Below are 26,432 nucleotides of genomic sequence, written 5' to 3' on the forward strand. Positions count from 1 at the left end.
GTATGATGACGTCAGCGCGTGACGTCACGGATTGTAGAGGACATTTTGGGACAGCATGGTGGCCAGCTATTAAGTCGTCTGTTTTCATCGCAAAATTCCACAGTATTCTGGACATCTGTGTTGGGGAATCTTTTGCAATTTGGTCAATGAACAATGGAGACAGCAAAGAAGAAAGCTGTAGGTGGGAAGCGGTGTATTGCGGCAGGTGTTGTGCCGGATAACACAGCCGGTGTTTCATTGTTTACATTCCCGAAAGATGACAGTCAAGCTTTACCATTGGCCTGTGGAGAACTGGGACAACAGAGACTCTTACCAGGAGGACTTTGAGTTGGATACGTAGACGCGGTACCGTGAGTACGCATGCAGCTGCGGCTTCCAAACATTTGATCGCTTGCCCGTACGTGCGTGCCGCTATGTGCATGTCACGTACGTAACTTTGGGGACTTTGGGGAAATATATGTGCTGTATGAACTTTGGGGAGGTGAACGGTACTTTGGGCTGTGGGATTGAGTGTGTTGTGCAGGTGTTTGAGTTGTATTGGTGGGTTATATGGACGGGAGGGGGGAGGTGTTTGTTATGCGGGATTCATTTGTGGCATATTAAATATAAGCCTGGTTGTGTTGTGGCTAATAGAGTATATATATGTCTTGTGTTTATTTATTGTTTTAGTCATTCCCAGCTGAATATCAGGTCCAACCCGCCTCTCACAGCATCTTCCCTATCTGAATCGCTCCCACTGCCCTCTAGTCCTTCACTCTCACTTTCTTCATCCACAAATCTTTCATCCTCGCTCAAATTAATGGGGAAATTGTCGCTTTCTCGGTCTGAATCGCTCTCGCTGCTGGTGGCCATGATTGTAAACAATGTGCGGATGTGAGGAGCTCCACAACCTGTGACGTCACGCGCATATCGTCTGCTACTTCCGGTACAGGCAAGGCTTTTTTATCAGCGACCAAAAGTTGCGAACTTTATCGTCGATGTTCTCTACTAAATCCTTTCAGCAAAAATATGGCAATATCGCGAAATGATCAAGTATGACACATAGAATGGACCTGCTATCCCTGTTTAAATAAGAAAATCGCATTTCAGTAGGCCTTTAAGTTAAGTGGGAAATACAAACTAGCCATTAGGTGGCTCACATGGCTGCTAAAGCTAAGTGAGCTAAAGCTAAGTGGCACAATTTTCTAACTGGCCATTTTATAAGTCACGGGACTGTGAAAAATACCTATTTAACTATTCATTGAGTCGCACACATGCTAAAGCAAAGTGGAAATGCTGACTAGCTAAAGCTGCTAAAGCTGAGTCAGCTAAAGCTAACTGGCAAAACTTCTAACTAGCCATTCTATAAGTCAGAGGACAGGCACAACTCGCTGTCTAGCCAATAATTGAGTCAACCACGGGCTAAAGCCAAGTGAAAAATACTCACTAACTAACTAATAGATTACTCACATAGCTGCTAAAGTTAAGTGAGCTAAAGGTAACTAGCAACAACTTTTAACTAGCCATTCCATAAGTCAGAGGACTGGCAAAAGTTGCTGTCTAGCCATTTATTGAGTCGCCCTAATGCTAATGCTAAGTGGCACAAGCGAGCTAACTTACCATTAGATGAGTTGTGCAGCTTTGAAAGCTAAGTGGAAAAAACTTGCCAATTACCATTTAAATGACACCTCAGTCCATCTTAGATGAGCTCGGGCCCAGCGAAGCCTGCAACGTTTCTGGGTGTTGTTGATAAATGGCTGTGGCTTTGCATAGTAGAGTTTTAACTTGCACTTACAGATGTAGCGACAAACTGTAGTTACTGACAGTCGTTTTCTGAAGTGTTCCTGAGCCCATGTGGTGATATCCTTTACACACTGATGTCGCTTTTTGATGCAGAACCGCCTGAGGGATCCAAGGTCACAAGCCTTGCCGCTTACGTGCAGTGATTTCTCCAGATTCTCTGAATCTTTTGATTATATTACAGACCGTGGATGGTGAAATCCCTAAATTCCTTGCAATAGCTCGTTGAGAAATGTTTTTCTTAAACTGTTCGACAATTTGCTCCCGCATTTGTTCACAAAGTGGTGACCCTCGCCCCATTCTTGTTTGTGAATGACTGAGCATTTCATGGAAGCTGCTTTTATACCCAATCATGGCACCCACCTGTTCCAAATTAGCCTGTTCACCCGTGGGATGTTCCAAATAAGTGTTTGATGAGCATTCCTCAACTTTCTCAGTCTTTTTGCCACTTGTGCCAGCTTTTTTGAAACACGTTGCTGGCATCACATTCCAAATGAGCTAAATTTACCTCCAAATTCTTCAGGACAACCTAAAATGATCAGCCCGGAGGTTGGGTCTTGGGCGCAGTTGGGTGTTCCAACAGGACAATGACCCCAAACACACGTCAAAAGTGGTGAAGGAATGGCTCAATCAGGCTAGAATTAAGGTTTTAGAAAGGCCTTCCCAAAGTCCTGTGTGGACAATGCTGAAGAAACAAGTCCATGTGAGAAAACCAACACATTTAGCTGAACTGCACCAAATTTGTCAAGAGGAGTGGTCAAAAATTCAACCAGAAGCTTGTGGATGGCTACCAAAAGCGCCTTATTGCAGTGAAACTTGCCAAGGGACATTTAACCAAATATTAACATTGCTGTACGTATACTAGAGATGCGCGGATAGGCAATTTATCTCATCCGCAACCGCGTCAGAAAGTCGTCATCCATCCGCCATCCACCCGATGTAACGTTTGATCAAAACTGCATCCGCCCGCCATCCGCCCGTTGTTATATATCTAATATTAATTTAAAAAAAAAAAAAAGGGTGAAAACTACGCGAATTGCACCTTGTGCAGACAAGATTTTTCGATCGGACACGGAGGAATTAGCGATGTAAAAGACCACGTTGGGACAAAAAAACACAAGTCTAATGCCGTTGCTAGCGATACAAGTGGAAAACTTTCAACGTTTTTCGTCGCCCAAACAGATTCTTTGGATGTGATAAATGCCGAAGTTTTATTTACGGAGGCAATAATTGAGCATGGACTTCCAATCGCACTGGCTGATCACATGGGACAGTTAAATGTTTGTAATGCAACCTTTAAAAATCATTACGCGGTGATCGCGATCCCAAAAATAAACTTTTCTTGCATGATAATGTCCAGAAAAATTCGCTTTATATTACTATAGAGTCCTTTTAACGAATGAGTTTGATGGTTTATCACAAACCTTAAATGAAAGAAGTCCTTTGTTCTCCTGCACCGCATGCGCAATCCTGTCGGCTGTATTTCACAGCACGACATACTGTAAAAAGTGTTTATACTATTTATACTTTCAATTAACAAATTGAAGTCTTGTGAAAGGTTGACAGGATAACTGGCATTAACTGTCAAAATAATTTCAAACTATTGAAGTTAGCTTACAGAATAAACATGTCAATCAACCCATATGATTTTTGCTGTAATATTTTTGTTTTGAAAAGTCACTGTGACTGATAGAAAAGTGATGGTTTTAGCAACATTTTAACCTGTCTGAATGCTAATAGTCATTTTGCGTCAGGGGGGCGAAGCCCTGAACCCTCCACCAGGACTTTGTCCTGGACCTACCGGGGCCTGCGGCCCTTGGACCCTGGCTACTAGGTTTTTCTGATTTAAAAGTTGGCAGGTATGGTGAGGTTATAAAGCTTTTGCCTGTTAAAGAAAGGAGACTGATCCAATGCACAGACATTCGCGTGCCACGCTGTCACGACCCAGACGCACACCAGTGCGCAATCATATGGGAGCCGCGCTGAGCGCACCTCCAAGCGCGTCTCGCTGCCGGCGACGGCCAGATATGGGCCCACGCTCCAGCGCCATCCATTTTCAGGGCTAGTTGATTCGGCAGGTGGGTTGTTACACACTCCTTAGCGGGTTCCAACTTCCATGGCCACCGTCCTGCTCTCTATATCAACCAGGGTGAGCCCCACCCCTTTCATGAGCGCACTACGCGCGGAGTGACCCCTGTTACGCGCCCCCTGTTACGCGCCCCCGGCAACAGGGGTAGCAAGCAGGTAAGCTGCGCGGGCGGAGCGCGCGGAGTGACCCATGTTACGAGCCCCCGGCCACGGGGGTGGCGGGCAGGTAAGCTGCTTACCTGCTGCGCGTGACGCCGGCCGCGGCGAAAGCGGACGAGACGGGGTGTCGGTGCGGTGGGCGCGGTAGTGACCCTGGACGTGCGTCGGGCCCTTCTCGCGGATCGCTTCAGCTACGGCTCCCGGTGGGGCCCTCTCGGGGGAAGGGGCCTCGGTCCAGGACCCCGGCGAGGCGTCCCTTCTCCGCTCCGTAAAAGTGTCCATCTCTTTTCTTTTTTTTTCTTCTGTTGTGGCATATGCAGCAGGTGCCTGCTCGTTTTTCGTATGTGGGTAACAACATTTAACTATGTATATATATTTCCGAATTGGTTTAACTGCCACCCGCAAAAAAAAAAAAAAAAAAAAAAATTAATCCGCCCGACCCGACCCGCGAGCGGATAAAATCTTAGTTTTTTTAATTTCATCCGCCCGATCCGCGGATAATCCGCGGACTCCGCGGTTGTGTCCGCAAACCGCGCATCTCTAACGTATACTTTTGACCCAGCAGATTTGGTCACATTTTCAGTAGACCCATAATAAATTCATAAAAGAACCAAACTTCATGAATGTTTTTTGTGACCAACAAGTATGTGCTCCAATCACTCTATCACAAAAAAATAAGAGTTGTAGAAATTATTGTAAACTCAAGACAGCCATGACGTTATGTTCTTTACAAGTGTATGTAAACTTTTGACCACGACTGTATATAATAAAGTAAATGTTTTAACAACTTAATTTGATTTTTACCTCCCAATACTAAACCTTAATGATGTTTTTCACGTTTGTAAAACTGCAAGAAAACCTTTATTTCAAGACAAGTCGTTTGTCGTTGTGTTTTACAACAAAAGCATGAAAAGTACTCCTGTAGCAAAAAAAAAAAAAAAAAAGAAGCTCACTATGATTATGAATCACATTCCTGATGGCAGCACTCGATAATGAGACAGGGATTACTGCAGGGCTGCTGGATGGCAAGTCCCTGCCATATAATAATAATAATAATAATATTGATAATAAATGTGGGATTGGACTTTTTAAAGGCTGCAAACGGTGAGCCAAAAATATTTTTATTGGAGGGCAATTAAGTGGATGTCAGGATGACTGCATGGCTCCAGCACGACGCCCAGATATTTTTTTCCCCCTTTTTTTGCTTTTATTACCCATTTCCTCTCCCCTTGCGCCAGCAGGAGGAATGCTCACGTCTCTCTCAAAGCCGCATAACCAGGAGGGACCACCACCACCACCACCATGATGATTGAGTGCAAGTCAGTGCTTCCCTAAACATTTGGGACCCCCCGCCCATCCCTCACCCCCTTGTCTCCTCTGCAAACACTGCACAAGTTCTGTGTTGCAACATTTATGCGAAGTAATTAAAAACATCCCCACTCGTAATTTAATAGTTCTCACCAAGCAGAGACATGAAGTCTACGCTCCTCGCCCCCCCCCCCCCCCCTCCCTCTCTTCGCTATATAAATAACCTGGAATGCTGCAAGTACACAGATGATTTTTTTTTCTTTTTTTTTGCGCAACAAGTCCTGTTTTGTGTCACCTTGACCTGAGGTGAGGCTGCAAGGCTGACGTGCAACAACTTGATCTAGTCTATTTCCAATTAAGCGGTCTATGGTGGTGGTCTTGGTACTGTGTAGTGAAAGCATGTGCTCACTCCACACCGACTGGAGAAATCAGTTTGAGTAAACACCGTTTTTAATAAATACACAAAAATGTTGAGTACACTCTACTTCAAGTTTGCTTTGATGAAGACAAATTTTCTCGCTGACAGTTTTATTTGCTACATCCGCAACATTCAAATTGCCTTACAACTATAACTGGAAATGAAAGGGTGCCCACAAGGATACGTTATGGGCACCCTGTGGGTTGTATCTTATGGAGGCAGCACACATATGGACGTTATTTTTCATGTGGCAAAATTAAAATAAATGTGAATTTATTTAAGTGAATGAAGATGTGAATTAATATAGTAAAGTGTTTATCAATTTACCGTATTGCTCGGACTATAAGGCGCACTTAAAATCCTTTCATTTTCTCAAAACTCGACAGTGCGCCTTATAAATGGGTGCGACTAATGTACGGAATCATTCTGGTTGTGCTTACCGACCTCAAAGCTATTTTATTTGGTACATGGTGTAATGATAAGTGTGACCAGTAGATGGCAGTCACACATAAGAGATACATGTAGCCTGCAATATGACTCAAGTAAACAACACTAAAATGTTGTATGTTCCATTGAAAATATAGAACATTACACACGGCGCTCAAAAATGTATTAAAATGTTTTAGTACGACTTTGGTAAGCTATGATGATGGATTGTACTGTGCTTCAACATACAAGTATTATTATGGTGTGTGTGTATAAGATAAGACATATTATCTGGTGTTTTGTTTCGAAATATTATGCAAAAGCAACTTTTCTTACCTTCGGGTACCTGCTGATCTGTATTTGGGATCTGCATACGTTCTGAAAATGTGCGCGAGTTCGCCTTTGTAGTCCGTGCCAACTCTATAGTCAATAAGCTTCTTCTTTTTCTCTATCTTCTTGTTATAGGACATTCATCCTCCGCTGTTGCCATTTCTAATATAAAATAGTGTAAAGTTCTTACTTATATCTGTCAGTAAACTCGCCATGAAAGTGCTAAAACATACCGGTGTAGTGAGTTTACATTATTCACCCAAAGAACTTTAATTATTAGAGAGTTCCAGTCGGACGGTTTTTCACGGGACACATTTCCGGCGTTGTTGTTGCACTAGTGAGCCACGGATGAGGAGATGCTGCTCCATTATTGATTTAATTAAAGTCTGAATGTCATTAAAACAGTTAGCTCCATCTTTTGACACTTCTTACACTCCCGTCCTTGCACGCTACAACAAAGATGACTGGGAGAAGCTGCTGAAGGTGAGCCACGTAAATAAGACCGCCCACAAAACGGCGCATCCTGAAGCGACTGTCAGAAAGCGACTGAAGATGATCTGTAAAACATAATCTATGCAACATTTTGACCAAAGAACCACCATTACATGTTATGTACACCACAAAGAAGTGTTTTACATTCAAAAAAAAAAAAAAAAAGATCTCTTTAATGCGCCTTTTGTATGAAAATAGACCTGTTCATCGCCAGTGCGTTTTATAATCCGGTGCGCCCTATAGTCCGGAAAATACGGTAAGTGTGGTTGCTAAAGCTAAATGGCTTAACTTGCTAACGAGTTTGCTTTACTCATACCTTTACAAAACACACACATTAGTCGAATTAGTCGCGATTCTTATTTGTAACGATTCTTAAATGTTTTTAATCTGTCCTATCCAGCCACTCAGGTAAATCATACTGTTGATGTAGATGCTCATATCTGCTGTACAAATGTACTTTACAACAGAGAAGTGTGAGATACTTTGCTTGTTGTCTTATTTGTACTTGACTTTATTAAATGTTTGGGTATAATTTTATTAAACAAAACCAGTTTTTATTCTAAGTAATACAGACATTTATCAGAGCTGTTTATTTTTTTTATGACGGAATCATAGATCTGGCACCCAATGTTGATTTTGAATCGAGAATCGTTTTGAATCGAGAATTGATTCTGAATTGAATCGTTACCCCCAAGAATCGAACCAAATGGAATCGTGTCGTACCCAAAGATTAAAAAATTAAGCTCCATAATCCTGGAGATATTCCTAACAAACCTAAAATGAACTTCTGCTTCTTTGACTTGGATTATTATCAATGTCAGTGACATTATTTTGCACAGTTGCCTGGCAACTGAAGGTTATCCTTGCAAAACTTTTTTTCCTTTGTGGAAAAGAATCAATGCACATCTATAAAGGACAAAGAAGACATATGTGAGAATGAGAAGAAATGTCAAGAAAAAGAAGAAGGCGCACATTTTGCAGCCAGAAAAGACAAAGACTTTTGTTTTTGTTTTTTTTACAGTATGAACAGACACAAGAGGAGGTGACTTTTTGGCCCCTGTGGGGTGAAAGGTCAGAGGTCTGGTTCGTAGAAGAGATGTATGTCCAGCTATTGGAATGCCTTCTCGTCTTAGATCACTAAACATTTTTCTTTTATCCTTCTGGCTCCAGACTCTGGTCACCTACAGACGCTTCATAAAGACGACGTATGTAGTGGAGCTTAGTTACTTACCAGCAGAGAGTAGCAGGCTTCTCTCTGCTCATACAACTGATAGCAGAACGGCATTCTCAATTTCAGCTTTACAGATACCACGTCTGCAGTGCAGGCAGTGTCTGTGGTACAAAAGGCCACAGCTGCAGTAATTAAATATATATAGTTTATTCAAGTGAACGCGGCACCTGGTGATTAATTAGTGCCTATAAGAATCTTGGGAGTAATAAGCTCAGAAATCAAGATTTGCTGCGTATATATATATATATATATATATATATATATATATATATATATATATATATATATATATGTATATATATATATATATATATATATATATATATATATATATATATATATATATATATACATATGAAATACTATACAGAAACACATTTACGCACTACTGGCCATTGAAACACCTCAACAGTGTACAAAACTGGTTATTTTCTGGCACATTTGAAAATCAATAAACCCGCATCAGCAATTAAAACACATCCTATGTGGTACTGTCAAAATTAAAATTGCAAAAAATATATTAAACGTGAAAAAATAAAGAAATAACATATTTTAACTCACAATTTGTAGCACCATTCGGCGCCGTATAAGCCAGTGGTGCCCCACGTAGTCGGATGATTCGAGTGGAAGTGACGGGCATTTCCTCATTTTATCACCGGAACAGCTGAGCTAGCTTCTGTGGTTGGCCGACGTCGTCTCACAAGATCTAGTTTCTCTTTAAATATCCTTCTTGAAAATGGCCTTTCAGATATATATCTGCCACCTAATCAACGTTTTGTTCTCCTTCTCTGCTACGGTCTGGCTACAGCGCAACACTTCCTGCTAAATTGAAACTTGTGAATGGATACTGACTTTGGAATGACAACTGAGTGTCCAATCACAGTTTCGTTAACATCAGGCTACTTAGATAGGCTACTGTCAACAACTTGTGATCTGATTGGCTATCGCAACTATCTCTCAACTCTATGTGTTCTCAAATTCATTCGCTAAAGGTCCCGATGAGTATCCAATCACAGGTTGTGTAAATGTCACTTTCAACGTGGGGCCAGCTAGAAGGCCTTACTGACAACAACTCCTGATCTGATTGGCTATCGCAATTATCTATCAACTGTATGTCCCTGTTCACTTACAGTGCACAGACGCCCGCATTGTTGATTCTGAAGGCTCCGGGCAGATTTCGTACAGCATGGCAACATAAGCTAGCTGAATTCTGATTGGATACAAACTCTAACCTAAAAACAACAGCACTGGAAGGAACATAATATAACATTAAGAGAATATGAAATACTTTTAGATATTTAGGGAAAGTAAATTATCTTTAATTATGATCATGATTTCTGGTTATGTTAGGCCAGCAGAGAAGGCCTTGCTGGCCCACCACTGACTGATATATACATACATACATACATACATAAATATATACATATATATACTGTGTGTGTATATATATATATATATATATATATATATATATATATATATATATATATATATATATATATATATATATATATATATATACACACTGTATACACACATCCATAAATATATACATAAATATATATACTGTGTATATATATATATATATATATATATATATATATATATATATATATATGTGTGTGTATATATATATGATTTGTTATCTGTATGCAGCGGCAGCTGAACCAAATGTGACAGCGTAAATTACGACAATGAACTGAATACAAAAATACTGGAAGCAGTACCATTAGTCCTGAATCTTCACTGTCCAGAAGGACCTATCCAATTAGTACTAAAACATACCGGTACTCGGTGTACATCTCTAATGAACAGTGTAGTAGTTGATGTGATTAAATGATAAGTTGGGACTGGAAGTCTTTCAAATCAGTGTATTTGTCTTAAGAGTTGGTAGCTCTGCTAGCATTAGCATCCTTAGCTCCCTCATCGCCAGCTTGTGTGTCTTCATGCCGTCACAACAGGTGAGTTCTCAGATTAGCCGTGCTGCCGCTAATTTATCGCTGCTTTCAAAACATTAGAAATGGCCACACTTTTATCCAACGGAACATTCTTTTTTTAACAAAATCCAAACGTTAACCACACTTTAGATTTAATATTCGGGGGCGCATTATTTGGAAACTCGTTCGATGCTCTTTGCCGTGTTGCTGTGTCGTTGTCAGTCACAAACTAGAACGGTACTCTCGTATTACGTCATCACAGAAACTCACAAGATTAGAGTGGCCATATTTCGTAGTAAAAGCAACAGATTTGTGACTTTTCAACCGGACATCGACCGTTCCATACTATATATAGATCGATTCAGCGGCTCGCCAAACGATGTATTCATATCTTTAAAGTTTAAATCGGTTATTGGTTTGTACCTATTATTTTTATACCCCTAATACATACATATAAAGATATATATGTAAATATGTATACATACATACGTGTATATATACATACATACCTACATATATGTAAATATATACATACATACATATATATGTAAATATATACAGTAAATGTGTATATATGTATATACACTTACATGTGTATATATGTTTATATACACACACATATATACATACATACATATATATACATTTGTGTATATATATACATACATATATACACAAATACATACACATATGTGTATATATACACACACATACATGTGTATATATGTATGCATACACGTATATTTGTGTATATATAATATATATACACGTATATACATACATAAATACACATATATACATACATATATGCAGTATGTATATATACATACAATATATATATATATACACATACATATATATATAGACACATATATACACACATATATGTGTGTATTTATATATCTGTGCATATATGTGTCTATGTATACGTGTATATTTATGTGTGTATATGTATATGCGTGTATTTATATGTATGTATACATGTGTCTATGGGTATTTGTGTGCATGTGCGTGTATATTTATATGTATGTATACATGTGTCTATGGGTATTTGTGTGCGTGTGTGTGCGCGGGTATATGTATATGTGTGTATTTATATGTATGTATTTATGTGTGTGTGTGTGTGTGTGTGTGTGTGTGTGTGTGTGTGTGTGTGTGTGTGTGTGTGTGTGTGTGTGTATTTAAATGTATGTATATGTGTGTGTGTCTATGGGTATTTGTGTGTGCGTGGGTGTGTGTGCGTATATATTTTTTTAAGTGAGTGAACTGGCGGCAGAAACCTGTGATTTTATATTCATGACTTCCTACAATAGATGGAGAAGGAAGAGGAGGAGGAGGGAATAAACAAATCAAGTAAGAGGATGGAGTAGCCGCTCCTTAATGTCGCCTCTCCAAAGTCAAATCTTGCCTGGACTACAAAAGGGGAGCGAGGTCATCCTCTGCAGCAAACACTGACTCATTTCTCACCCACACGCACGCACAATAAACAGAATAAAACACAACTCCACCAGACTTGCTAAACATGTCACTTCACTTTAAAAGGGACAGCATTGCCTTTTTCCCCCCCAAGTGTCCTCCAAGCAAGAAGCTTCATGACCAGAGGACTCGGGCATGAGTGGAGGTACAGTGCCCTCTAGGGGACACAGTTCAGATGACAGGTCAGGAGGGCAGAAGCAAGGCTCTCTTTTGTGTATCAACTGCATGATGATGAATAGTTTGTGACTCATTCCATGAAACGAGTTATTGGCTCTGAGATATTAGCCGCACCCTGACATCAAGACGTAGCTTCAAGAAACATCTACAAGGCTCACTTATTAAACACCAGTGGTTCCACATTTATTTGTAGCAGTATCACACCACTGAAAACTAGATTTGGCTCTTCAACACATTATAATGGGACTCTCTGTGTGGATGCAGCTTGTCGTTTTAACTTTATGCACAGTACATGACATTGTAACCAGTATGAGATTAGTAAAATGCCTGCGATTTGTTTACATTTTTTAGTGGTCTATATAGTGTAGGGCTGGGCGATATATCGATATACGGGATATATCGCGGGTTTGTCTCTGTGCGATATAGAAAATGACTATATCGTGATATTCAAGTATACGTTCTCACGCAGTTGCTTTTAGCTGCTGGCATTACACGACAGGCTCTTCCCACTCCTTCTTGTGTCTCCTTCTCACAGACAGCAAGCGCACCTTTTTACACACGTCACATACCGTCACGTCATACGTCACATACGTATACGCCCTCGCGGAGCAGAGAGGTAGCAGCAAGGGTAACGTTAGCTGTGGTGCGAGCGGTAATACGATAGAAAGAAGGTGCAAATCTGGTAACAAATGAAGGAAGAATTAATTCCCAAGAAAAACAGCAGGGGGTCCATTGTCTGGCGGTGGTTTGGCTTCAAGTGGGAATATGTTGAACAGACAACCGTAATTTGTCAAGTGTGGGGCAAAAGCATTTCTACAAAAAGTAGCATTACTGCTAATATGTAGCATCATTTGAAAAGTCACCTGCTACAGAATGAAGAGTGCTTACTCCGCATGTCAACATCTCCATTCGGTGCCACACCATCAAAATGCAGAGGCAAACATTTCCAGATCAACACCGTATGAAAAAAAGAGTCGACAACAAAAGAAGATAATGTCCGCAGGAACCTACCACATAGCGAAGGACGAACACTATTTGATTTCCTATTATGCAGCTCATTTTTATTTGACACTTATTGAAATATCTTGTGTGACATCATGTTTTTAAACTATTGTAGTGGTGTTCTGTACAAAAAGTGCACTTTAATTTAGTGTTGTTTTGATAAGTCATCTTAGTGACATCATGCACAAAAGTGCACTAATAGCTTGTTTTAAAATGTCTTGGACAATCTTGCACTTTCTGTTTTGGAAATGACATGAATGTTTGTGCCACTGCTTAATAACTGTTTAATAAATACAGTTTTGGTAAATTGACTTAGTTGAGATTTCCCTCTCTGCCTGAAAGTTTAAAATGAGCATATATTAATGCAGTATGAAGAAGAATGTTTTAATGTAGACACATAGAATCATCATACTTCTGTGATTATATGCATCAAGTGTTAATTCAAGGCTAAGGCAAAATATCGAGATATATATCGTGTATCGCGATATGGCCTAAGAATATCAAGATATTAAAAAAAGGCCATATCGCCCAGCCCTACTACAAGAGAGAACCAGCCCTTTACCATCGTTGAAGATATCGGCCTTTGTCAGGACAAATCTACAGCTACACTTTGTCAAAGCCACCTTTTTTGGATTCTTTCTAACCTCCAGGTAGTGCTCCACGATTAATCGAATTGGAATCGACATGATGTTAAAGGATGCTAGGCTAACCGCTAACCTGTTCAAGTCGGTGTTCCGAGAAAATGTGCTACCTGTAAAAATTTGCTACCCAAGGCTACTGAGCATGCTCATCAATGCTAAAGGTTTCCTTGAACAAAATAACCATTGCAATTAAGGTAAAAAAATAATTGATATACTGCGGTTATTTTTTTACATACCAGGAAGCAAACCAAAACAAAAACGGTATGAACCTTGATTAACCTATCAATCAATCAATCAATCAGTTATTTAGCAAGTATATTTAATATTGTTGGCCACTGTAACGTTACACACAGTTTGATCAGTAACACTGCGTTTGAATATACAGTAGGAAAATAAAACACTGTACTTTAATCAACCTTTTCTTTGGCCTACCACTAGATGGAGCCTGCGTACCACTACTGGTACACCTACCACAGTTTGAGAATACCTGCTATACTGTATGGTAATTTCGACAAGCTCGTATGTGAATAATAATAAATAACTACAAAAGCACTTGTTCCAAGACCTATTTCAGACATAATTATTGCATGCTGTGTGTTCAAATGTTTCAGCATATTGCTTGCATGTCCTCCTTTTGATGAACAAGCAGCCTTATAATTATTACAAGTAGCGCTGTTGTAATCTTTTCTTGTAAAATGTAGTCAACTGTAGAGCGTTTGTTGCGCCCGGGTTCCGCCATTTTGAGATCTGTCGTCCCTTCACAATGTCATCCCTACCCGGGAGGATCGGTAAGTGAATCATTTGAACAAACGGCAAGCGATTCCAAGGAATTGATACACTTGGAACTGGTTCTGAACAAGAATGGGTTTTCGGATCCCATCTCTATTTAGTGCTCACATTTAGATTTAGACTCAAGATTTAGATTTAATATTTATATTTAACATATACATTTACATTTAAGATTTAGGTTTAGATATCACATTTAGATATATTTTGAGTCCACATTTACTTTAAATTTAAATGTGATGAAAATGAGCTAAATGTGGGAAAAGTGAGTTAAATCTGAGAAATACATCTTCTAGAAAAGTGTGACTGAACTTTTAGATTCGGCATCCCATATAATCAGCCGAAAAAGCAATACATTCATCAACTAAAATAACAACCATGGTACGCTGCATTATCCATTTTGGATCGAAGTGTACACTCTTGCGTGGTCAGCGACACATCTTTAAGACACGGTTCACTTCCGTTGTCATCACACATGTGAGTGCAAATTAAAGTGGGTGCCACTTAAGAGTGTCTGTGGCCGCAGCTCGACCCTTCTCATCTTAACACGGCACATACAGTAGCTCTGACCCCTCTCCTCTGAAGTCATGCGCCTCTTGCAACAAATAACTGCTATTGCGACATCCAGTGGACACATTTAAAACAGCAGTTTCTTTCTTTCCAAAAATGTCAGCAAATTGTTATTACTTACAGCAAACTCCTCTCGCGAGCTGGACAATACTTGTTCGAGGGGCCTGAGCAAGCCCATGGGCCATACGTTTGTCACCCTTGCTTTAAGAGCTGTGCCAGCAGGAGCTTAGTCTTCAGGTGGTACACCCAAGTTGTATAAGTCCACTTCTCCAGATCGGTGTTGGACACGTAGCTACCTATTTCAACGAAGAAGGCAATGTTACTACTGAATAAGCACAGAAAAAAGTGCTGGAGCATGATGGAGTTGTGTGCACACATGGTGCCCTCTGCACATTTTGGACTGCCCCCTCGCATCTGCCTGCTTAACACCCTGTTTGTAGCTCCCATTGCTAGGTTGAGTGTCCACATTTTTGGTACTCAAAATATGGTCACCCTATTTCATAGGTGTCAAAGTCAAGAACAGATCCGGCCTACGAATGAATTATCTATGGACCCGGGCTGAAATTTGATTAGTATTAGAACCGGCCCGCAGGCAACAGCCGCCTGCTGCTGTTTTGCACGCACCAATACTACATCAGTGTTGGCGCTAGGAATTTTCAAAATGGGGTCCCAGGGACCCCATCAAGTCCCACATTAAATTTTTGGGGTCCCAATTTTTTGAAAGCGTTTTGAAAACAAATGTTAAATGTATGCATTATCCTGTTATATCTCACATTCTATATTGTGTTTTGGAAAAAGGTTGTCATAAACGTTACTTAATTCATAAAAAAAAAAATACAAAAGAAAACAAATGTTTATGCCAATGTAATGTTATTTGGTTATAAACATTAATTAACTTTCTTCTTTCCTTCATGCATCTAAACCAGGGGTGTCACACATACGGCCCGCGAACAGGTTTTATCCAGCCCGCGGAATGAGTTTGCCAAGTATAAAAATGAGCCGAAATTTTTTAATGAAAGTAACTGCTGTTCTAAATGTGTCCATTAGATGTCGCAATAGCAATTATTTGTATCTTTGTAGATTACGCCACATATGTAAAAAAATAAAAAATAAAAAATAAACCACGTTAGTGCACCAGTCGAGGAAAATGAGCAAACTACATAAATAACATCCTGTAATTTGATTTTGATATTTTTTTATCTTGATAGGTTGAAAATTAACACCAATGAGTTGATTGATGAACATTATCACATAATTTATTCAGAAAGTATAAATAACAACAAATAAAGATAGAATACTATTAATCGCAACATGTAATTGTAAAAAAAACATTATGATTTGTACATTTTCAGAATGTGCTTGTTCTATTTTTAAACAAAGAAAACAATCTGAAGTTGTCTTTATTTTGAATTAATTACCAGTCCAGCCCACTTGGGAGTAGATTTTCTCCATATGGCCCCCGATCTGAAATGAGTTTGACACCCCTGATCTAAACTTTACTGCTGCCGTTATTTTTTTCTATATTTTTATTGTAATATTTTCAGACTGTGTTTGTTCTATTTTTTTTTGCCAAAGTAAGACAAACAAAATAATCTGAAGTTGTCTTTATTTTTTTAGTTATAATGCCATGATTTTAATAGTCTGTGTGCACAGATTTTCCTCCGAGGCTCCTGAGCTAAAATGAGTTTGACACCCCTGCCCTATTGTATTGTAATCACACCACGAATAGGGAAGAACATCAATTTTGACTGATGCAAAATCGATACAGCGTTGATCGAGTAGAAATCTGTTTAAGCTTTCACATATTTGTAGAGGACCCTCAAGAATCTCCCTCAACATTGTCACCGGTTACACGACAATCTTGAAGAAGTGCTGAACAAGAGAGGAAACAGGGAACAACAGGGAAACTACGCCCCCTTTTGGCGCAATAAGGGGACCCATACATTCGCACGTTGGGTTGGACAGAAAAAAAAGCGTTTGGGACGTAGTTGGGTTTTTTGCAGTGATTTTTAATGTCAGAAAATCACAAGTTCATACACCTGCCATTTTCACTAGATGTTAAATGCAAGGGCTGGTTTATTTCGTCTTTTTCTTCCCCCGAACAGAACAGGCTTCAACGTCTGTTACATGTCAAAACAGCTTGAGAAAAAAAAAACATTGGTATTGTGTCAAATACATATATATCTATTCATATATTTATAAAAAGAAATCTCACCTTGTGACACTACTTTTAGACTACAGAGCAACAGTTCTGTATTACTGAGCCACCTGCATATTAAAAAAAAGAGAAAAAAAGTGGCTTGTCTTTTCTGACTTTAACTTAAGAAGGTATGAGTTACACTATTTGCCCCCTCTGGTGTACACAATGTTAACACTGTGTGGCATCATCAAGCCCACTTAGGCTGCATTGAACATATTAGTAATTATGATAATGGCTCTTGTCGTAGATGCTCCGCACAGACTTTTTATTTTGAAATATAATGTGATTAAGTCCAATACTGCTCCTGCAGACTTTATTGTATATGTGCGAGGTGAGCCTCTTGATTTTCTTTGTTACTGTTTTTTTTTGGACAGAATATTTCTACATAAGATTTTTAAGACACAAGTCAAAACAATCCATTATGACTAAGTGCTGTAGGTTTGTCCTTCTGGAGGTTGTGGAAGCTTCATATTTTCTTTGGACATCATTAGACGCCTTAACTCTTGAAGAACAATTTTTATGGTATAAGAATTCTGCCATTTTGCTAATACTGGTATGCTACGCGAGTCCACCTGCGAGACAAAAAGAACAACGCTTTAGTTGACAGGACAGACACTTTTTCAGGAAGCTTGATTCAAGATCTCCCATAGGTGAGTACACCCCTCACAATTGAGCACAATACTGTAGAAAGTCAACTTGGATATACTTTAGTGCGTGTACAAACTAAATATTTAAATGAGTAATGGAAAATTTGTTTTTGATTTTATTTAGTTATTGTGTACTATTGAATTTGTTTTGCTCAAACAATAGTATGTAATACAAGAGAATAATGAACTGATTAAAAAATTGTGCTGATATTGTTCAACAACAAATCGCACCCATCGTAAAAAAATTGAAAAATGGAAAGTTAATACATGTGATCGGTAACGATATTAGTATCGGCCCGGCCAATTTCATTCATGGATGATAGGTATTGGAATCAGCAGCCTAAAACCCTGATCGGAACATGCCTATATTGTACCAGAAAAAAATTTACTTCAAAACTGCAAAAAAAAGACATTTGAATCTGAAAAAAGCAGAAGCTCAAATAAACAATATATGTAAGTGAAAAATGAAAAACATTTATTCAAACCAGTAATGTATTGTCACCAGGGCGAATCATTATAATATTCAACCAAACGTTGTGTGCACAGGTATTTTTAAAAAGTCAATATCCAGACTTGATAATCAGCTTCAATGTTTATTTTTTTAAGTACAAAAGTTTTAACCCTTCTGCTAAAGAAGCTGTCACAAAGCCAGCCGTAAAGAAAGCTTTTTCGTTTCCCGAAAGCGTTTGAAATGTGCAAAAAGTTTGCCAGAGACGATCCGAGGACTAAAGCGATGTGTGATGTTATCATGGAAATGGCGTTGGAGAACCAGCCCTTTACCATCGTTGAAGATATCGGCCTTTGTCAGGACAAATCTACACCTTTTTTTTATTCTTTCTAACCTCCAGGTAGGGGCTGCACGATTCATCGAAATGGAATCTACATCTAGGTTTTAACTAGTGCGGCAAATAACCGCAAGAGGCTAAGGTTGTTTTTTTTTCCTGCGCCATCACCGGCATTTGATTGGCTGAAGTGATCGCCAATCAAAATTGTTGACTCGCGTTTCTTCGTCTCTCGCTTCAAACAGGAAGAAAGACGCCTTACCTTGTGCATCGCTCTTAGTACCTGAGTGTGTTTATTTAACTTTTAAATTAATTGAACAGAGTGACCCCTCTATTCACTCATTCACAATTTCTGTCTCAGCAGAGAGGGGTGCCGCTGCCAACACACTCAGAGAGCCTTGTGACCTGCCAGTAAGAAGTGTTGAAAAGCATCACAAATTAGGAGGAAAAAATAAGATATAAAGCCAAATGTCCCGTTGTGGGAATGTTTCAGCTTCAAATCGGATGGGCAACATGAGCCAGTAAGCACAGACGAACGAGTAAAAATGCTGCGATCACGTGATAGCAATACAAAAAAGACAACTGGGAAAAAAAATGCACTTTAAGATGTTTAATATCTATTTAGGTCAAATGTATGCTTACAGAAATGAGTCCATTTAGTTAATTATCTTCTAATTACAGTACAATGGTAAGCAATTCTAGAGTAATGACAAAAGTTGATATGATTTTAAATGAATACTTATATAAATAATATATATTATGATTACATTACATTATAAACACTGTATATTTTTATCGATTATTTTTTCAGTTAAAGGCCATGACGTAGACAAAAGCTCTAAGTCGTCTGTCTGCATAAAGCCAAAGATTTTTTTAAGTAAATTATTGCATATTGTTTTAATGCGTGGCACCTTGAGATTACAATATGTTGAGTGACAATGTAAAAGTAACAGGTCTTCCTTCAATTGTTATTTTCGCAGTTTTATGTATGAAATATAAAAATCGCACATCAAATCACTTTTGCAATTTCAGAGAGAAAAATCACAATGAATTTCTTAAATCTAAATTGTGCAATCCTACCGCGAGGTGTCCAGACTACAGTTAATTGAACTTAAAATAATAATAGATATAAACGTATCGGCATCGGTCTTGAGGCAGGAAGTTATCAGTATCTGCTAAAAAAATATATATTGTGTATCTCTAATAAAAATAGTTGCTGAAATGTGAGGGGTGTATTCACTTTTGTTAGATACTGTAACAATAAATCACATAGAAGTTACATTGCTTACCATCCCGTTGGAATTATTTATCCCGTTCATGCTAATTTTTGTTACAAATCTAACAGTCGGGGCTGTCTCTGGGTATTTGGGTCCACATTCCACTTTCAGGCTGTATATCCTGTTCTCATAAGTGGTCTAAATCATAAGAGAAAAAGAGAACTTGTAATAAAGTATGCTGGTAGTTAGGCTTTAGTGTGAGTGCTTACTCTGACGGGTCCGATGATCATGGCGGTCCACTGCGTGAGGTTCATGTCCTCGTCATTCTCCAGGCCCCAGCTCACTGTGCCATCGCCTTCGCCCTTCTGGCCGTCTTCCAGCTCTTCCAACAGGCGAAAATTGCGAGGAACTCTAACTCCTTCAACAACAAAATGGTTTTAGTAAAATTACCAAAGTTGTATTGTCTGGTATAAGAGTTTGTAACAGATTAGCTGAGCTGTACAGTGAAAGAACTTAAACACTATACAAAATAAATCTAGTTCTTCCCCACCCCGCGAACTCAGTACATCAGACAACGACACCTCATTCTGAATTTACATAATTGACATCAGCGCCAGACGTATAAAATACTTGTTGGACCGCAAAATTTTACTTTAAATGCAGCAAGGCAAAATAAATGAGTCTCTGGTTTAAATCCTCACTCTGTCACCCTGGGAATGCAGAATATTGGTGTTTGCCATACATAGGCAGTCGCCACAAATACACTTGGACAACAACGTTTAGATTTTGAACTATGAGTAAACACCTTCGCTCTTACACACAGTATAGTGGGACAGTCTGTGAATACAGCAGGTCGTTCCAATTCCATACAGTAGATTGAATCGTAACTCTGCTTCTTAACATCTTATAAGCACTGACTTGGTCTGCCAGAGAATAAGAAGACTGAGAAAGCAGAATCAGTCAGTATGTGACCATGCACAAAATTAGTCCATCCATCCATCCATCCATTTCTACCGCTTGTCCATCTCGGGGTCACAAAGGGTGCTGGAGCCTATCCCAGCTGCATTCGGGCGGAAGGCGCGGTACACCCTGGACAAGTCGCCACATCATCGCAGGGCCAACACAGATAGACAACATTCACACTCACACACTAGGGCCAATTTAGTGTTGCCAATCTATCTATCCCCAGGTGCATGTCTTTAGGGGTGGGAGGAAGCCGCAGTACCCGGAGGGAACCCGCGCAGTCTCGGGGAGAACATGCAAACTCCACACAGAAAGACCCGAGGCCGGAGATCGAACTCAGGACCTTCTTATTATTTCTCTTTACAACATATCCAGAAAGGAGTAGGCAGAGGCAAAGCCTATTTAATTCTACCACTTTTCCACTTCGTAGCAATTACTTTAAGTCTGAGCACGGCAGCATCTTAGCAGAAAGGAGCACCGGTTGTTACTACTAAAGTTATCCTCTACCAATCCCTATTATTTTAATATTATACTAGTATCATATGTGTATATATTTATTGTATCTGCTGAGGGTTTTTTTTCTGTTGTAGTTGTAAAAAAATAAAATAAAAATTGCCAATACTGATAAAAGAAGGATGTACATCAAAATGCCAAATATCGGTGCCGACAATTAATAGTCAATCCCTAACTGGTATATATCTGCGGTATATAGTCCGGTTCGGCTTATATATGTAAACATATTTACTGTTTCTCAAATTTGATGGATGCGCTTTATAGCTCGGAAAATACGGTACTTGGTATTGAATCAATACCCAATTTGTGGTTTTGTTCAAAACTAATGTAAAGTATTTAAACAACAGAAGAATAAGTGCTTATTACATTTTAACATAAGTGTAGATAGAAACATCCTACAACAGAAACTAACCAGCTATTAACAGTAAACATTATAGTACAAACCCTGTTTCCATATGAGTTGGGAAATTGTGTTAAAATATAAACGGAATACAATGATTTGCAAATCATTTTCAACCAATTTTCAGTTGAATATGCTACAAAGACAACATATTTGATGTTCAAACTGATAAACATTGTTTTGTGTGCAAATAATCATTAACTTTGGAATTTGATGCCAGCAACACGTGACAAAGAAGTTGGGAAAGGTGGCAATAAATACTGATAAAGTTGAGGAATGCACATCAAACACTTTTTTGGAACATCCCACAGGTGAACAGGCAAATTGGGAACAAGTGGGTGCCATGATTGGGTATAAAAGTAGATTCCATGAAATGCTCATTCATTCACAAACAAGGATGGGGCGAGGGTCACCACTTTGTCAACAAATGCGTGAGCAAATTGTTGAACAGTTTAAGAAAAACATTTCTCTACCAGCTATTGCAAGGAATTTAGGGATTTCACCATCTACGGTCCGTAATATCATCAAAGGGTTCAGAGAATCTGGAGAAATCACTGCAGGTAAGCAGCTAAGCCCGTGACCTTCGATCCCTCAGGCTGTACTGCATCAACAAGCGACATCAGTGTGTAAAGGCTATCACCACATGGGCTCAGGAACACTTCAGAAACCCACTGTCAGTAACTACAGTTGGTCGCTACATCTGTAAGTGCAAGTTAAAACTCTCCTATGCAAGGCAAAAACCGTTTATCAACAACACCCAGAAACACCGTGGGCTTCGCTGGGCCTGAGCTCATCTAAGATGGACTGATACAAAGTGGAAACGTGTTCTGTGGTCTGACGAGTCCACATTTCAAATTGTTTTTGGAAACTGTGGACGTCGTGTCTTCCGGACCAAAGAGGAAAAGAACCATCCAAATTGTTATAGGCGCAAAATTGAAAAGCCAGCATCTGTGATGGTATGGGGGTGTATTAGTTCCCAATACATGGGTAACTTACACATCTGTGAAGGCGCCATTAATGTTGAAAGATACATTCAGGTTTTGGAGCAACATATGTTGCCATCCAAGCAACGTTACCATGGACGCCGCTGCTTATTTCAGCAAGACAATGCCAAGCCACGTGTTACATCAACGTGGCTTTATAGTAAAAGGGTGCGGGTACTAGACTGGCCTAGTCCAGACCTGTCTCCCATTGGAAATGTGTGGTGCATTATGAAGCCTAAAATACCACAACTGAGACCCCGGGACTGTTGAAAAACTTAAGCTGTACATCAAGCAAGAATGGGAAAGAATTCCACCTGAGAAGCTTAAAAAATGTGTCTCCTCAGTTCCCAAACGTTTACTGTGTGTTGTTAAAAGGAAAGGCCATGTAACACAGTGGTGAACATGTCCTTTCCCAACTACTTTGGCACATGTTGCAGCCATGAAATTCAAAGTTAATTATTATTTGCAAAAAAAAAAAAGTTTATGAGTTTGAACATCAACTATCTTGTCTTTGTAGTGCATTCAATTGAATATGGGTTGAAAAGGATTTGCAAATCATTGTATTCCGTTTATATTTACATCTAACACAATTTCCCAACTCATATGGAAACAGGGTTTGTACTTTCTCGTCCATATCCCCCAGCCCTACTGTACATACAATACATCTAATCTACCTTTCCAATGACAATCAAGCTCAACTATGAGAGATATGAATTGAACAATAGGTTAATTGGTAAGGTTTGTGTTGTACCTCATAAGCAGGTGTACCTAATTTTATGACATGAGAGGATTTTATGCTGTTAAAAATATAATAATCTTCTTTTTGTCGCTAATGTATACATTTTACAACACTTAATTACAGGTCAACATGGTTACACACTATCCACACACAGGCAGTGATATTTTGGGGCGTTGCTATATTTTCAGACCGCGTTAATTACGCAGCAAAAACGTGAGACCTCGGAAGGCCATGGGTGAGGATACAGCTTCAAACCATGGCACAAATAAGAAGTAAGCCTTCTTTTGGTGCAACAATCAAATAAAAGTGACCATAGATAGACCAGCTTTGATGGTGACATGCTTTTTTCGCGAAATGGGGCTCTGACTAATCCCTGGAACAATAACGTGGCGACGATAACGTTGCAACTGTAACCGCTACTGTGATGTTTACTTACGAACTGGGTTTATAACGATACGACATTGTGCGAAAAACGGCACTAAATGTAAAAAGCCACATTAAAAATACATGAACGACAGCTAGCGCAGTGCTAATCAAGCTAGCAGCTAATGCTAACGTCACCAGACATTGTTGGGAATGTTAGCGTGCCTGCTACAACCTGTCCACATTGCTTTTATGTGTTTAATAAAATTGTAATTAAATAAGCATCATGACCAAATTGCCAATGTGCATTGTTTTTTTTTTTGTTTCTTTTAATTGTGGCTTTGCTACTGACTGGGACTGTGCGGCTATGCTGTGTCACAATGTTCTCGTCACCAGGTTAGCATCAAATAAACACAATCCCCGCTGTCTCATTTCATTATTTAAAACGTCAGATATGATACTATATAAGCTCTTTATCATTTCCTTGCTATTAAAAGTCACATTTATGACTCCTGGGCGCACATAAACTGAACACAATGCTCCGGCTAGCTAAGCAAGCTGGCGACACAGTAGCCCCGCGCACTTAATGGCGTTTTTTTCTAACCAAAACGAGACTCTTTTTGTCACATTTGAAATTATTCGACTGTCTATTACCGAACGCCACGAATCAAACCGGAATAAACGGGAGCGTATTGTCTATGAGGATACATGCTAGTTAGGAGGCTAACAGACCTGAGGAGGCCGCCATCTTCTTCAGCCTAGTCCAGAAGCACAGAGAAGAGTGACGTCACGGCGGAGGGCGACACTCCCTCCCAAACAATGACGACATCACAACAGGTTCCGCTTCCAATAGAACCACAAACTTTTTTTTAACTGTACATATGTAGCGTCAGACGCCGTTTTAGTACGTTTGAAAAAAATATTTTTTTGTACAATTGTGCGATGTTACCATCCATCCATCTTCTTCCGCGTCGCGGGGGCAGCAGCCTAAGCAGGGAAGCCCAAAATTCCCTCTCCCCAGCCACTTCGTCCAGCTCCTCCCGGGGGATCCCGAGGCGTTCCCAGGCCAGCCGGGGGACATAGTCTTCCCAACGTGTCCTGGGTCTTCCCCGTGGCCTCCAACCGGTCGGACGTGCCCGAAACACCTCCCGAGGGAGGCGTTCGGGTGACATCCTAACCAGATGCCCGAACCACCTCATCTGGCTCCTCTCGATGTGGAGGAGCAGCGGCTTTACTTTGAGCTCCCCCCGGATGGCAGAGCTTCTCACCCTATCTCTAAGGGAGAGCCCCGCCACCCGGTGGAGGAAGCCCATTTTGGCCGCTTGTACCCGTGATCTTGTCCTTTCGGTCATAACCCAAAGCTCATGAGCATAGGTGAGGATGGGAACGTAGATCGACTGGTAAATTGAGAGCTTTGCCTTCCGGCTCAGCTCCTTCTTCACCACAACGGATCAATACAGCGTCCACCAATGTTCCCTCTAAGGTGCGCGCCTGTGCAATTGTGCACTGCTCAAGCGTCCTCTGCGCACGGCAAATCTATGCCACGCACAAAATCAAATGAAAAAATAAGCGCATAACAATTTTCGACACAACACGGACACGACAGAGAAAACAGTTTTCGTCATCATTGTTCAAGTATTGTAACGTCTGTCGAGACGCTTTGAGGACATGAATTCCATCGATCACTTACTGAGCAAAACTCTTCATTGTCGGCCATAAACACATCACCAAAACATTAGTAAAAAAATTATATCTTGCAAAACTGGTCATTTTCTGCAGTACAAACCAGACCAAAAGCAACTTTGTTATATCGACAGCAGCCGCTCGCTCTTTCTCACTTGCGCCAACACATGCACATATGGCACTTAGCCAGTGATGCGTTTACAGCCACACAAAAAGTCGGACAACTCCAACACCACACATAAAGTGTAATTCCAGGTCGTTACACTATGATTTACCAATCAAATGTGTGCTTATTCTAGTGTCATTTATTAGGAATCTTAATCTATAAATATTAATCATGAAATGCTGTTAGTATATTAAATAAATACTAATAAAAATATATTTTTTACAAACAGGAAGTTGCAGGAATGTACACATGATCCCCTGCTTACATCTCATTGTGCAACATGTGAATGTTTTAATGGGAACTAAATGCAATGTCGGAAAGGGGTACAAATTATTTCCAAAGCAGGACCTCCACCCAGACAAACAATACAAGTACACAGTTCATGAAAAACAATATTTGTTGTTATTGTCATTGTAAGTGGGCCTAAACACTTATATTAGAAAATAACCTCATGGATATGACTGCTGTCATTTGATTATAATAATAAGAGAATGTTGTCTGTCTATCTGTGTTGGCCCTGCGATGAGGTGGGGACTTGTCCAGGGTGTACCCCGCCTTCTGCCCGAATGCAGCTGAGATAGGCTCCAGCACCCCCCGCGACCCCGAAAGGGACAAGCGGTAGAAAATGGATGGATGGATGGAGATTTAACTTGTTATTTAGTCATGTTTGGGACAGGTGTGCTGCTGGTGTAGCCACAGTGTGCACGTCTGATGTTCCACTGAATGCTCAGGGAGTTTTTGCATTTGCTCACACACATGAAAAATTAGAGGGAACATTGGCGTCCACAGTTCCACGACCAGGACGAAAACCACACTGTTCCTCCTGAATCCGAGGTTCGACTATCCAGCGTAGCCTCCTCTCCAGTACACCTGAATAGACCTTACCGGGAAGGCTGAGGAGTGTGATCCCACGATAGTTAGAACACACCCTCCGGTTCCCCTTTTTAAAGAGAGGA

General features: G+C 39.9%; 1 protein-coding gene across 1 annotated transcript; it reads right to left on the reverse strand.

Annotated features, from left to right (window-relative positions):
* Nucleotides 1-16,808: 16,808 nt before the first annotated feature.
* On the reverse strand, nt 16,809-24,459 carry ube2v2 (ubiquitin-conjugating enzyme E2 variant 2). The gene is made up of 4 exons (XM_061979346.2): nt 24,360-24,459; nt 19,936-20,084; nt 19,739-19,864; nt 16,809-17,592 (listed from the first exon to the last, which is right to left on the reverse strand). The coding sequence occupies exons 1-4, from the start codon at nt 24,373-24,375 to the stop codon at nt 17,446-17,448; spliced, it is 438 nt and encodes a 145-aa protein (XP_061835330.1). The 5' UTR covers nt 24,376-24,459; the 3' UTR covers nt 16,809-17,445.
* Between the last annotated feature and the right edge of the window lie 1,973 nt (nt 24,460-26,432).

The sequence above is a fragment of the Nerophis lumbriciformis genome, linkage group LG19 (assembly GCF_033978685.3).
Source record: "Nerophis lumbriciformis linkage group LG19, RoL_Nlum_v2.1, whole genome shotgun sequence".
In the NCBI taxonomy this organism is placed as follows: Eukaryota; Metazoa; Chordata; class Actinopteri; order Syngnathiformes; family Syngnathidae; genus Nerophis; species Nerophis lumbriciformis.

What these genes read in the sequence shown, in the direction of transcription:
- ube2v2 (XM_061979346.2), bottom strand. An exon ending in TGATCATCGGACCCGTCAGA is followed by an intron (nt 19,865 to 19,935) that starts GTAAGCACTCAC and finishes CTTATGATTTAG; the next exon opens with ACCACTTATGAGAACAGGAT. An exon ending in TAAATAATTCCAACGGGATG is followed by an intron (nt 17,593 to 19,738) that starts GTAAGCAATGTA and finishes TTTGTCTCGCAG; the next exon opens with GTGGACTCGCGTAGCATACC.